At 43.7% G+C, this 13,357-nt stretch overlaps 1 protein-coding gene across 1 annotated transcript; it reads right to left on the minus strand.

The window, feature by feature from the left end:
* Positions 1 to 10,780: 10,780 nt before the first annotated feature.
* LOC126995068 (uncharacterized) lies at positions 10,781 to 12,696 on the minus strand. The gene is made up of 3 exons (XM_050854359.1): positions 12,666 to 12,696; positions 11,323 to 11,808; positions 10,781 to 11,243 (listed from the first exon to the last, which is right to left on the minus strand). The coding sequence occupies exons 1-3, from the start codon at positions 12,694 to 12,696 to the stop codon at positions 10,924 to 10,926; spliced, it is 837 nt and encodes a 278-aa protein (XP_050710316.1). The 3' UTR covers positions 10,781 to 10,923.
* Between the last annotated feature and the right edge of the window lie 661 nt (positions 12,697 to 13,357).

Genomic DNA, 13,357 nt, shown 5'->3' on the forward strand with positions numbered 1-13,357 from the left:
ACTGTGTTTTACATCGCCAAGCTCTAGCATCAAAACCTTGCCAAAGATACTGAAAGAAGCGATGGGAATAGTTGTGCAAACAGTCAACTTCATTCGTGGACGTGCATTGAATCAGCGGCTGTTTAAAAAATTATGTGACGAGATTGGAGCGGAACACGGAGTGTTACTGTACCACACAGAGGTACGTTGGCTGAGTCGTGGCAGTGTTCTCACACGTGTAGTGGAACTTCAGGATGAAATTCTCGAATTTCTCAAGCATCAACAATCCCCTCTAGCAAAGCACTTTGAAGATGAACATTTCATTGTTAGCCTGGGATATTTGGCTGATATTTTCAGTCTTCTCAATGATTTGAACACATCAATGCAAGGAAGGGATGTGGACATCATTCAAGCCAGGGGAAAAGTCGTCGCATTCACAAGGAAATTACCCATCTGGTGTCGCCGTGTTGAAAGTGGTAACCTGGCAAACTTTCCAAACCTTGACAATATCCTTACTAAAGATGGTAAAACACTACCTGTAGAAATACTTCAAGAAGTCAAGAATCATTTGGAAATTCTAAGTACAAATTTTGAGGTTACTTTTCAGATACTAATGATCTTTGCATGGAATCGGTTTGGATACAAAACCCTTTCTCATTTGATGTATCGAGACTGAGTGATAACGATTTAGCAAAGGATGATTTCATTGAATTCCAAGAGGACCCAAGAAAGAAAGCTGATTTCGAAAGAGCTGGGATGGATGTCAAGCAGTTTTGGTGTGAACAAATCTCAGCTTACCCAAGCAGCAATGAGGAGCAATGAACGTTTTGGTTCCCTTCACAACCACGTATCTCTGTGAAATAGGATTCTCTGCATTATTAAATATGAAATCATAGTGGAGAAATAGACTTGATGTGTCAGATGACATGCGAGTAGCTGTGTCAGCAACTGTACCACGATTCGATGTTTTGATTGCAGAAAAACAACAGCAAATATCTTACTAGGCTAGTAAAAGTATGTTTTATGTGTTGTCGATTTTGGAGAAAAAAAATTTACATTTATGTTCTCTTTCTTCTTTTGTGTAATAAAAATGGACTGTAACTTTAATTTTGTTTTCACTAGAAATGTAAAAAAATGATCAATGCTTATGATTTTTTCATGTTCTATTCCTCGCAATCCATATCTAAAGTACAGGATATTCAAGGTACTGACATATTTGGAAGACATACTGGCAAATAATAGGATTGGTAATAATTTTTTCAACAGTCAAGTGAAGGGGGTATGGTACCATATTGGACAATCCATTGGGGGTCTGGAATCATTCGAAGGTTAAGAACCCCTGCTCTAAACATACAGGTATATTTACATGCTCAAAGGTACATTGCCGTGTGCTGCCCATTCTAAGGGCATAAATGTTTATACAAAAATATACAATATATATATATATATATATATATATATATATATATATATATATATATATATATATATATATATATATATATATATATATATATATATATATATATATATATATATATATATATATATATATATATATATATATATATATATATATATATATATATATATATATATATATATATATATATATATATATATATATATATATATATATATATATATATATATATATATATATATATATATATATATATATATATATATATATATATATATATAAGCAATGCCTCAGGTCCCCGCCTGGAGGGACCACAAATTCCCAGGAGGACTCCCCTTCTGGCTGCCGACCCGAGAGGTGTCTTGATAACTCCTCGAACCTCTTTCATCTCAATTTCTGCAACATTCACGGTCTTCGCTCTAATTTTCATTTTGTGGTACATCATCTCTCCTCCTCTAAACCTTACCTTCTCTTCCTTACCGAAACACAGGTTTCTGAGGCTACTGACAGCAATCTCTACTCTGTTCCTCCTACTATCTCTATCCTAAATTTCAATCCAAAGCTGGATGTTGCGCCTACGTGCAACGACATCACTGCTCTCGTGCCCGACCTTGACTCTTCTGAATTTTCTACCATCTGGCTAAGACTTCATTGTCATTCTATTACTAAATACATCTGTGCTGTTTATCTCTCACCTAACTCTACCAACTATGTAAAATTCTTAGACTATTTGAATTCTAAAGTGGAGCACATCTTGACCAACTCTCCCTTCCCTGAAATCTCCATCCTAGGGGATTTCAATGTTCACCACCAGCTTTGGCTTTCATCCTCTTTCACTGACCATCCTGGTGAACAAGCCTACAGCTTTGGTATCCTCAACGACCTAGAGCAGTTGGTCCAGCACCCTACACGTATTCCCGACCGTCTTGGAGATCGGCCCAACATTCTAGACCTCTTCCACACCTCAAACCCTTCTGCTTATTCTGTCAAACTGTTCTCTCCGTTGGGCTCCTCCGATCACAATCTTATTTCTGCATCCTGTCCTATCGCTCCTGTACACCCTCTGGACCCACCGAAGAGGCGATGCTTCTGGCATTTTGCTTCAGCTCGGTGGGACGACCTGAGATGTGCTTTCCATTCCCGTGGAATGATTATTGCTTCCAGGATAGAGACCCCTCTGTGTGTGCTCAGCGCATCACAGAGGTGATTGTCTCTGGAATGGAGCCATACATTCCTCGTTCTTTCTCTACTCCTCACGCTAAAAAGCCTTGGTTTAATCACGCTTGTTCTCGTGCTGTCAATGATAGAGAGGTAGCTCACAAAAGATACCAGAGCCTTCAAACTAATGCTAATTATGAACTTTACATTTCTGCCCGAAATCGTGCCAAATCTATTCTCCGACTAACCAAAAATTCTTTCATTAATAGAAAATGTCAAAACCTTGCTTTCTCTAACTCTTCCCGTGACTTCTGGCATCTAGCCAAAAACATCTCCTCCAACTTCACTTCTTCATCTTTCCCTCCACTCCTCAGTCCTGACGGCAACACTGCCGTCTCATCTATCTCTAAGGCTGAACTCTTCTCTCATACTTTTCTAAAAACTCCCTCTGGACGATTCTGGGCATATTCCTCCTACTCATCCCCCTCTGACTCCTTTATGCCTGTTATAAAGATTCTTCAAAATGATGTTTTCTATGCCCTCTCTGGCCTCAATCCTCAGAAGGCTTATGGACCTGATGGAGTGCCTCCTATTGTCCTTAAAACTGTGCCTCCGTGCTGTCACCCTGCCTGGTCAAACTCTTTCGCCTCTGCCTGTCAACATCTACCTTTCCTTCTTGCTGGAAGTATGCCTTCACACAGCCTGTACCTAAGAAGGTGACCGCTCCAATCCTCAAACTACCGTCCTGTTGCTTTACTTTCTTGTCTATCTAAAGCTTTTGAATCAATCCTTAACCGTAAGATTCAAGCACCTTTCCACTTCTGACCTTCTATCTGATCGCCAGTATGGGTTCCGCAAGGGCGTTCTACTGGTGATCTCCTATTCTTAACTGACTCTTGGTCATCCTCTCTTAGCCGTTTCAGTGAAACTTTTGCTATTGCGCTGGACATATCAAAAGCCTTTGATAGGGTCTGGCACAAATCTTTGCTTTCTAAACTACCCTCCTACGGTTTCTATCCTTCTCTCTGTACCTTTATCTCCAGTTTCCTTTCTGACCGTTCTATTTCTGCCGTGGTAGACGGTCACTGTTCTTCCTAAATCTATTAACAGTGGTGTCCCACAGAGTTCTGTCCTATCTCCCACTCTTTTCTGTTGTTCATTGATGATCTTCTTTCCAAAACGAACTGTCCTATCCATTCCTACGCCGATGATTCCTCTGCATTATTCAACTTCTTTTAATAGACCCACCCTTCAGGAACTTAACGACTCAAGGCTGGGCTGCAGAACCTTAGCCTCAGACCTTACTATTATTTCCGATTGGGGCAAGAAGAACCTGGTGTCCTTCAACGCCTCAAAAACACAGTTTCTCCACCTATCCACTCGACACAATCTTCCCCTATTCTTTGACAACACCCAGCTATCACCTTCCTCAACACTAAACATCCTCGGTCTATCCTTAACTCAAAATCTCAACTGGAAACTTCATATCTCATCTCTTACTAAATCAGCTTCCTCGAGGCTGGGCGTTCTGTACCGTCTCCGCCAGTTCTTCTCCCCTGCACAGTTGCTGTCCATATACAGGGCCTTGTCCGCCCTCGTATGGAGTATGCATCTCATGTGTGGGGGGCTCCACTCACAGCTCTTCTGGACAGAGTGGAGGCAAGGCTCTTCGTCTCATCAGCTCTCCTCCTCATACTGATAGTCTTCTACCTCTTAAATTCCGCCACCAATGTTGCCTCTCTTTCTATCTTCTATCGATATTTCCACGCGGACTGCTCTTCTGAACTTGCTAACTGCATGCCTGCCCCCCTCCCGCGGCCCCGCTGCACTCGACTTTCTACTCATGCTCATCCCTATACTGTCAAACTCCTTATGCAGAGTTAACCAGCATCTTCACTCTTTCATCCCTCACGCTGGTAAACTCTGGAACAATCTTCCTTCATCTGTATTTCCTCCTGCCTACGACTTGAACTCTTTCAAGAGGAGGTATCAGGACACCTCTCCTCCAGAAACTGACTTATCTTTCAGCCACCTCTTTGGATTCTTTTTAGGAGCAGCAGTAGCGTGCTTTTTTTATTAATGTTTACTTTTTGTGCCCTTGAGCTGTCTCCTTTGTAAAAAAAAAAAAAAATATATATATATATATATATATATATATATATATATATATATATATATATATATATATATATATATATATATATATATATATATATATATATATATATATATATATATATATATATATATATATATATATATATATATATATATATATATATATATATATATATATATATATATATATATATATATATATATATATATATATATATATATATATATATATATATATATATATATATGTGTGTATATGTATATATATATATATATATATATATATATATATATATATATATATATATATATAGATAGACACAGATATATATATATATATATATATATATATATATATATATATATATATATATATATATATATATATATATATATATATATATATATTTTTACATCAAGAGGACACAGCTCAAGGGCAACAGGAAAGAGTACAAAAAAAGCCACTCGCCCTCAATAATAGATAACAGTAAAGAGTAGCCAGAAAGCTTAATTTCGGGTTGAGAGGTGTCTTGATCCACTCTTCTTGAAGAGGCCAAGTCATAGGGCAGCAGAATACAGATGAAGGAAGGCTGTTCAGAGTTTACCAGTGAAGGATGAAAGAATGGAGGTGCTGGATAAATATTGCATCAGGGTTTGGCCAGTATAGGGATGAGCATGAGTAGAAAGTTGTGCAGCGGGGCCAGATCAGAAGCAGTTATCATGAAATATCGATAGAAGATAGAAAGAGATTGCAACATGGCGGCGGAATTTAGAGGCAGAGACTATCAGTAAGAGGAGGAGAGCTGAGAGACTAAACTGACTCCACTCTGTCCATGAGGCTGTGTGGTGGAAGGCATGAAGTCCATACGAGGGAGCAGACTAATGGAAGCATCTGTGCGGGGAGAAGAACTGGCTGAGACAATATAACTGCCAGCCTCAAAAGCTGGAGTAAGAGATGTGCAGTTGATATTTTGAGCTGAGAATAGACCGAGAATATTAGTGTTGAAGAAAGTGACACCTGAATGTTATCGAAGAATAGGGGATGGATGTTGGAAGATTATGTCGAACTGATATGTGGAGATGTTGGGTTTTAAGGCATTGAAGGACACAGGTCTGCAGCCTCACTCTAGTCTTGTAATTCCTGTTGAGGAAGGTCTTCTGCTAAAAGTTGAATAATGCAGAAATCGTCAGCGTATGAATGGATAAGACAGTTGTTATGGAAAGATCATTGATGAATATCAGGAAGAGAGTGGGTGATAGGTCAAAGCCTGTGGGAACATCACTGTTGATTTGGGAACAACGATGCCCGTCTGCCACAGTGAGATAGAACGGCCCGGAAAAAGGAAGCTGAATATAAAGAACTAGAAGGGTAGAAAACTGAAAAGGCAGAAGGCAAAAAGACTGTGCCAGACTCAATCAGCTTTCGATATGTCTAACACAACTGAAGTTTCACAAAACAACAGGAAACATGACAGGATGACCAGAGTGAAAGAAAGGAAAAGATCGCAAATAAAGCGCCCTTGCCGGAACCCATAATGGCGATAAGATAGAAGGTCAGAAGTGGGAAGGTATTTTTATCTTCCGGTTGAAGGATTAATTCAAAAGTTTCCAGATGAACAGGAAAGCTATAAGACCAGTTTGAAAGGTCACACTACTGGCCTAGGCTGTATAAAGGCGTGCTTCAGCAGGAAGAAGGTAGCTTGGATGAGACGAAAGTTTGACCGAAACGAAGCACCAGACCGCAATTTTAAGGACAATGAGCAAATCAGGTCATAAACCCATGAAATTGAGGCGGAAGTACATGAAACATCATTCTAGAAATCTTAATATGAGCATAAAAATCGGAGGAAGATAATGGGCGAATATGCCCAGAATCGCCAAGTGGAGTTTTACAGAAAGGATGAGAAGGAGTTCAACCTTAAACATAGATGCTTTATGCTGCCGTCAGGGATAAGAAACGGAGGCAAAGAGGAAGAATTGAAGTGGAGGAGATATGTTTGACTGGTGCCAAAAGCCGGAAGAATTAGAAAAAGCAGTTTGACATTCTAAATGAATGTTTTAATGAAGTCGAAGAATGGTGGCACATTCAAACAGAATATAAAGATCATGGTTAGTTGAGTGTGAAAATACAGTTGATGCCTCTATCTTTGATAACACAGTGATTAAACCAAGTCTTTAACATGAAATGAGGAAATACGTTATATGTGGTGCCTTTCGAGACAATCACTGGAACAGAAAAGTACATCCGGTCAGATAGGGCAGAGTTGTGACCAGAGAGCCCAACGGAAAATATCGGTTTGAGTAAACAGAAGGGTTAGAGCAGAGAAGGTCTAGTATGAGGCCCTATCTCTAGATCGTTGGAAAGAGCAAAGTTGTAGACTTGTTCACCAGGCTGGTCAGTGAAAGAGGATGAAAAGCCAGCTGGTGGGTGAACACTTTAGAATCTCCTAGGATGGTGATTTCAGCAGGAGAATGGGGTCAAGATGTACTTCACTTTAAATTTCAACTAGTGAAATGGTTTACATAGTTAGTGAGAGAGTTGGGTGAGATAAACAACAGATGGATTAGTCTTAGCCAGATGGTGGAAAATTCTGAAGGTCAGGTCATGCACCAACATCCAACTTTGGATTGAAATTTGGGATCGAGATAATAAAGGAGTGAACAGAGTAGAGATTGCTGTCAGTAGCCTCAGACACCTGTGTTTCATTGAGGAAGAGAAGGTAAGATTTAAAGGGAGAGATGCTGTTCCACAGAATGAAAACTAGAACAGACCGTATTTTGAAATTGGTAAGAAAGAGGTTCGAGGAGTTATCAAGGAACAGCTCAGTCGGCAGCCAGAATGGGAGTCCTCCCTGGTGGAATATATATATATATATATATATATATATATATATATATATATATATATATATATATATATATATATATATACACTGGACAGTCTTGTGTCCACTACAGTGTTAGTGGAGTAGGGAGTGTGCCTCTCCAGCTGTGGGCTGCCAGTTTTACTGCTGGGTGTTCATCCCCCGGTCGTGAGGGACGGTGGCCGTGAACACGTTCCACATGCAGGAGACTCTACCACTCTACCAGAAGGTGCGTTGGTGCTGGCTGATGCGGGATCGCGGCACCTCCACTGCGTCACCACGGGATAGCACCATTCTCGTGTCCAGCCTGGTGACTCTCAGAGTTGACGAAGGCCCGCAAGTGTGGCACTCCTTACAGCTGTGCCTTGTGAAACACAAACAAGCGCCGCGACATCTCTGCGGTGTTCCAGCGAATCGACGGAGCTTGGAGTCTCCGACTGGGCTGGTGGGAATGTAGCATTCACCAGTCGCAGTGCCCGTCGCTAGATTCTGCCGAGTCTTCCGCTGTGCTAGTCAGTACACGACTTCCAAGAGAGGGCAGCGTACTCTAAATAAGGCCGTATCTGAGTCCTGTAGAACAGGAAGGCTTTTGGGCAATGTGTTTGATGTGGCTGTCGAATCGTAGCTTTCCACTTCCACTCCCAGAATCTTGACGGATTCCTGGAGTGGGAGGGGGATGCCGCTAAAGCGTAGCCTCCCCTCCTCTGCTGGCTCGGCAGTGGGGGATCGAGAGACCACCATTGCATGGATTTTTTCCCGGGCAAGGTCACCTCCAACGGGCACCCCACTCCTGTAGCACCCTCAGCTGCTGATTGACCTCGTCAGCAACTTGCTCACTGTCTTGTCGGGGGTAGGTGCAGGAGAGAGTGCAATCATCATCATAAGCTGAGATTGCTGCCAGCTTCCCGAGAAGATCGTCCACGTAAATGTTCAACAGGACTGGCCCCAGCACTGAATCCTGTGGCACTAATGCCACCACTGGCAGGGACTCGGACGCCTGCCCGTTAACGACGACCTGGAGCGTCCTTCCTTGCAGGTAGTCTCCCAGGAGCTATAGAAGGTCTCCTTGGATGCCCTTTGCGCCGATTTCCTCGAGGAGGCCTCAGTGCCACACCCTGTCGAATGTAACTGGTATGTCCAGGGTCTCCACGACAGTGTCCAGGCCATCGTCAAGGGTGTCCTGCCAGATTTTAGTGAGCAGCATCAGCAGATCAGAGGTAGACCGGGCAGATCTGAACCCAAACTGTTGGTCCGAGAGGAGGTAACTGTCTTTGAAATGGCAACAGATTACGTCTGCCATGACCCTCTCAAACACTTTCCCCACCACAAAAAGCAGGGAGATGGTAGTTTTTTGGGTCAGACCTGGAGCACCTCTTGTGGACGGAAATCACCCGAGTCTCTTTCCACGCCGATGGCCAGGTGTTTTCCCGGAGGCAGGCTCTCTCTCTCTCTCTCTCTCTCTCTCTCTCTCTCTCTCTCTCTCTCTCTCTCTCTCTCTCTCTCTCTCTCTCTCTCTCTCTCTGATACGGCTATAACGCAAAAAAAAGACTATGCCCCGATAACCATGAAGGAAATGACGAAAATCGGAAACATGAAGAGTATTTGATATATAGTTTGGGAGGGAGAAGAGAGTTTATGATGTGTATATTAAAAGCAGCACCATGAAAGCGTGCCTGCAACAATGCATAGAGTATAACTCACAGACAGCAGGTGATGGCGTGTGGGGTATTGTAGGCACCCCACACTAAGACGTACCACTAACATTTGGCAGCTCCTTACCTCCCAGGCCTTCTCCAAGAATCAATACTCGGTCAGATGAATCACCATGAGTGAGATAAATAATGAGCCTATCACCCTGACAACAGGAACCATATCACGTAGTTAACCGTGATACAAGCTTTACTTCGTTTAGTGCAGATTCTTTGGAATGTTTTCTCGCTAACATTAGTCGCTTTAGTTGTGTGAGCAACTGCTTTTATTGGTGAACTTATGAAGTCTCAACTAGCCTCTTCTTATTCTTCTAATTAAAAAAAAAAAAAAAAAAAAATATATATATATATATATATATATATATATATATATATATATATATATATATATATATATATATATATATATATATATATATATATATATATATATTCACACTGTTAAAAGAAAATCACTCGACTGTGGAGCACGCGTGAGCAAGTTCGAGTATCTATCATCCTCGTGGAAGTGAAGTGATCCTTGATAACGTTGGAGAGCAACAATGTCACGTGTTGTAGAGCTCATACAAAAGGCGTACCTAACAATTACCAAATGGTGGGGTACTAACTTGGCGGAGGGACTTTTTTGGCAGCCATAGCCGGTAACGGGCTAAAGAGTAGCCTATCCAGGTAATTAGTTTTTATTTATTAATGATCCACGAGACATCCTAGAGTTGAATCAAGGTATGTACTTATCTTTGTATTCATTCATATACACACTGGTAATATTTCTGTGGTGTCTGATTCACTTGTTTGAGTGAAATTCTATTGTGAAAAACAGTCACATTTTTGTGTCACTAGTACAAATGAAACTAGTAATGAAAGTTTTGCCACCATGAAATATACACAAATAGATAAATATGAAAGCTCACGAAGTCACAATAAGTGACATCACCTGCTTTGCGCAGTAAAAATAAGCTATTTATGGTATCTGATACCCCCAAAATGGCGTATAGGCTGGCCTCGGAGCTACAGCCTTAACGTTGCCAGATTGTCGTACTCAGCCGATTATATTTCCCGACTTCCTTCCCCTAAACTGCCTTCTAGGTTCCAATATCGAAACTAATTTATAGTTATCGTTAAAATAGTTAGATCCTGATGTTCCTTGGCAATAGTTAGGCGTCAGAAACCGGTAAACACTGTGCTCTGAGTACGATGACCTGGCAACAGTAGCTCTCGTATTTTCATATCATTGTTCTGTTGTTTATTCAATGTTCTGTTCAAGAAAAAGAATACCCATAATTTTAGTTAGTTTTTGGTTATAAGGATTCCTTATGAAATACAATTATAACATTACCTTCTACTAGTTAGGAAACGTACTGAATCCTGGATCGGCTATGGTGATGTTAGGTGCGCCTATTCATTGCTATATATATTTTCTTTACATTGAATTTCTTGATGGATTAAAATAAAAAAAACTTTTCATTACTTGACACTGATTCAGAAACACTGGTGATAAAAAAATAAAAATAAAACAGGAATAAGCATAGACAATGATTTATTTACACACTTTCGTACATTCTTCTACAATGTTCGTCTCTGTACCTGAGACTCAAAGAATAACTGTGTATGTGTGTGTTTTTGTGTTGGTTTGCGCTGACACTTGCAGGTTCTCTGTTGTGTTCTACTGATCCTAGCGACCATACCCGCTGGAGCCTCCACCGATGGACCCGCCGCCGTAGCCACCACCGGAGCCTCCACCGGAGCCTCCACCGATGGACCCGCCGCCGTAGCCTCCGCCGGAGCCTCCATTATGGCCCCCACCGATGGAACCGCCACCGTAGCCTCCACCGGAGCCCCCACCGATGGACCCGCCGCCGTAGCCTCCACCGGAGCCTCCACCATGGCCCCCACCGATGGAACCACCGCCGTAGCCACCACCGGAGCCTCCACCGATGGAACCGCCGCCGTAGCCTCCACCGGAGCCTCCACCGATGGAACCGCCACCGTAGCCTCACCGGAGCCTCCACCATGTCCCCACCGATGGAACCGCCGCCGTAGCCTCCCCCGGAGCCTCCACCATGTCCCCCACCGATGGAACCGCCGCCATAGCCACCACCGGAGCCTCCACCGGGCCTCCACCGATGGAACCGCCGCCGTAGCCTCACCGGAGCCTCCACCATGGCCCCACCGATGGAACCGCCGCCGTAGCCACCACCGGAGCCTCCACCGATGGAACCGCCCCCGTAGCCTCCACCGGAGCCTCCACCTGTTCCCCCACCGATGGAACCGCCGCCGTAGCCACCACCGGAGCCTCCACCGGGCCTCCACCGATGGAACCGCCGCCGTAGCCACCGGGCCTCCACCGATGGAACCGCCGCCGTAGCCTCCACCGGGCCTCCACCGATGGAACCGCCGCCGTAGCCACCACCGGAGCCTCCACCGATGGAACCACCGCCGTAGCCACCACCAGAGCCACCACCGGCGCCTCCACCGATGGAACCGCCGGCGTAGCCCCCCCGGGATCCTCCCCCGATGGAACCGCCGCCGTAGCCTCCACCGGAGCCTCCACCAGAACCTCCGATTGGAGCTCCGAGATTGAAGTTGATGGTTGCTGTTCCACTTGCTTTTCCGCTGTAACCGCCTCCACTACCACCGTAGCCTCCGCCACCACCGTAGCCTCCACCACCTCCTCCACCACCGTAGCTTCTACCTCCTCCACCACCACCAGCCTCCACCACCTCCTCCGCCACCACTGTAACCTCCTCCACTGCCTCCAATATCCCCAGGAAGGGCCAGGGTGGAGGCGCTGCCATCACCAGCACTACACCGACGCCAACTTCTGTAAGGATGAGGAGTTAAATAAGTATTAAACCTCGTGAATTTTAGCATTGATTTTTATTTGTCCTTTTCATTGCAGTAGGACAAATACCCTTCTATCCCAGTCTCTCTTCATTATCTGATTCTCTCTAGGCTTGTATTTCCTCTTTTCACTCTCCAAGGTTACTTACTCTATTGTCCGTCTATTTCCGTATCCTTCCTTTATTTTTTTATGAAAGTAAAAATACCTTCACATCTCACTGTATTTTGAGTCCAGTGTCCTTTTAACATCTTGTTTCTCTCTCTCTCTCTCTCTCTCTCTCTCTCTCTCTCTCTCTCTCTCTCTCTCTCTCTCTCTCTCTCTCTCTCTCTCTCTCTCTCTCTCTCTCTCTCTCTCTCTCTCTCTCTCTCTCTCTCTCTCTCTCTCACACACACACACACACAGACACACACTCCGTGGGGCAACTGCTTATAGTGTTGCTCTGCCAGGGTTCATGGTCTGACAGGGCGGCGGTTCGAGCCCGCTCAGGCAGAATTCTTTCCGTTGACTAGGGTGGTTACTGTCCCCTCTTTAGCAAGGAGATGGGGTGTGTGGTGTGTGAGTCCTAACAGTACCAGAGATCGAGGATAAAGAGCTCTTGCTCATATTGGGAGGGTACCTGCTGGCGATTACGAGTCCAACACGTGATCAGGCCGTGGTGAATTACACACACACACACACACACACACACACACACACACACACACACAGCTCCCACCCTCACCATCTTCGTGGTCTCCTGAGTTGGTGTGAAGAAGAGAATTACGTTGCGGTTTATATACTCACGCTCTCTCTACCCCCTTTGGCCCATCACCAACTCCCCCCGTCCTCCACTCCCCCGACCCCCTTACCTAGTCTCTAGCACCCAGAGAATGTAAGTCACCCTCCAATCCCCACCCCTTCTTACCTTCATTATATCCACCTTCTCCTCTCCTCCCCTCAATCTCCTTCCCTCCTCCTCCTCCTATTCCTCCTCTACCTCCACCTCCCAAGCACCCAACGATCTTTACCTCAGCTCTCCCTGTTCCCTCTCACCCGTTTCTTACCTTCACCTCCTACCATTTTTTTCTCTCATATTTGCACTCTCTTTTCGTAGTATTCCTTTTCTTTTTGTTCATGTTCTCCCTTTATGATTTCAATTTTCATTTGCATTTTTTTCCTTCGCTGCATAATTTTTTTTTCAACTCTTTGAATGTGTGTTTATGCTTTGTGTGTGTGTGTGTGTGTGTGTGTGTGTGTGTGTGTGTGTGTGTGTGTGTGTGTGTGT

Source organism: Eriocheir sinensis, unplaced genomic scaffold (genome assembly GCF_024679095.1).
Source record: "Eriocheir sinensis breed Jianghai 21 unplaced genomic scaffold, ASM2467909v1 Scaffold974, whole genome shotgun sequence".
Classification (NCBI taxonomy): domain Eukaryota; kingdom Metazoa; phylum Arthropoda; class Malacostraca; order Decapoda; family Varunidae; genus Eriocheir; species Eriocheir sinensis.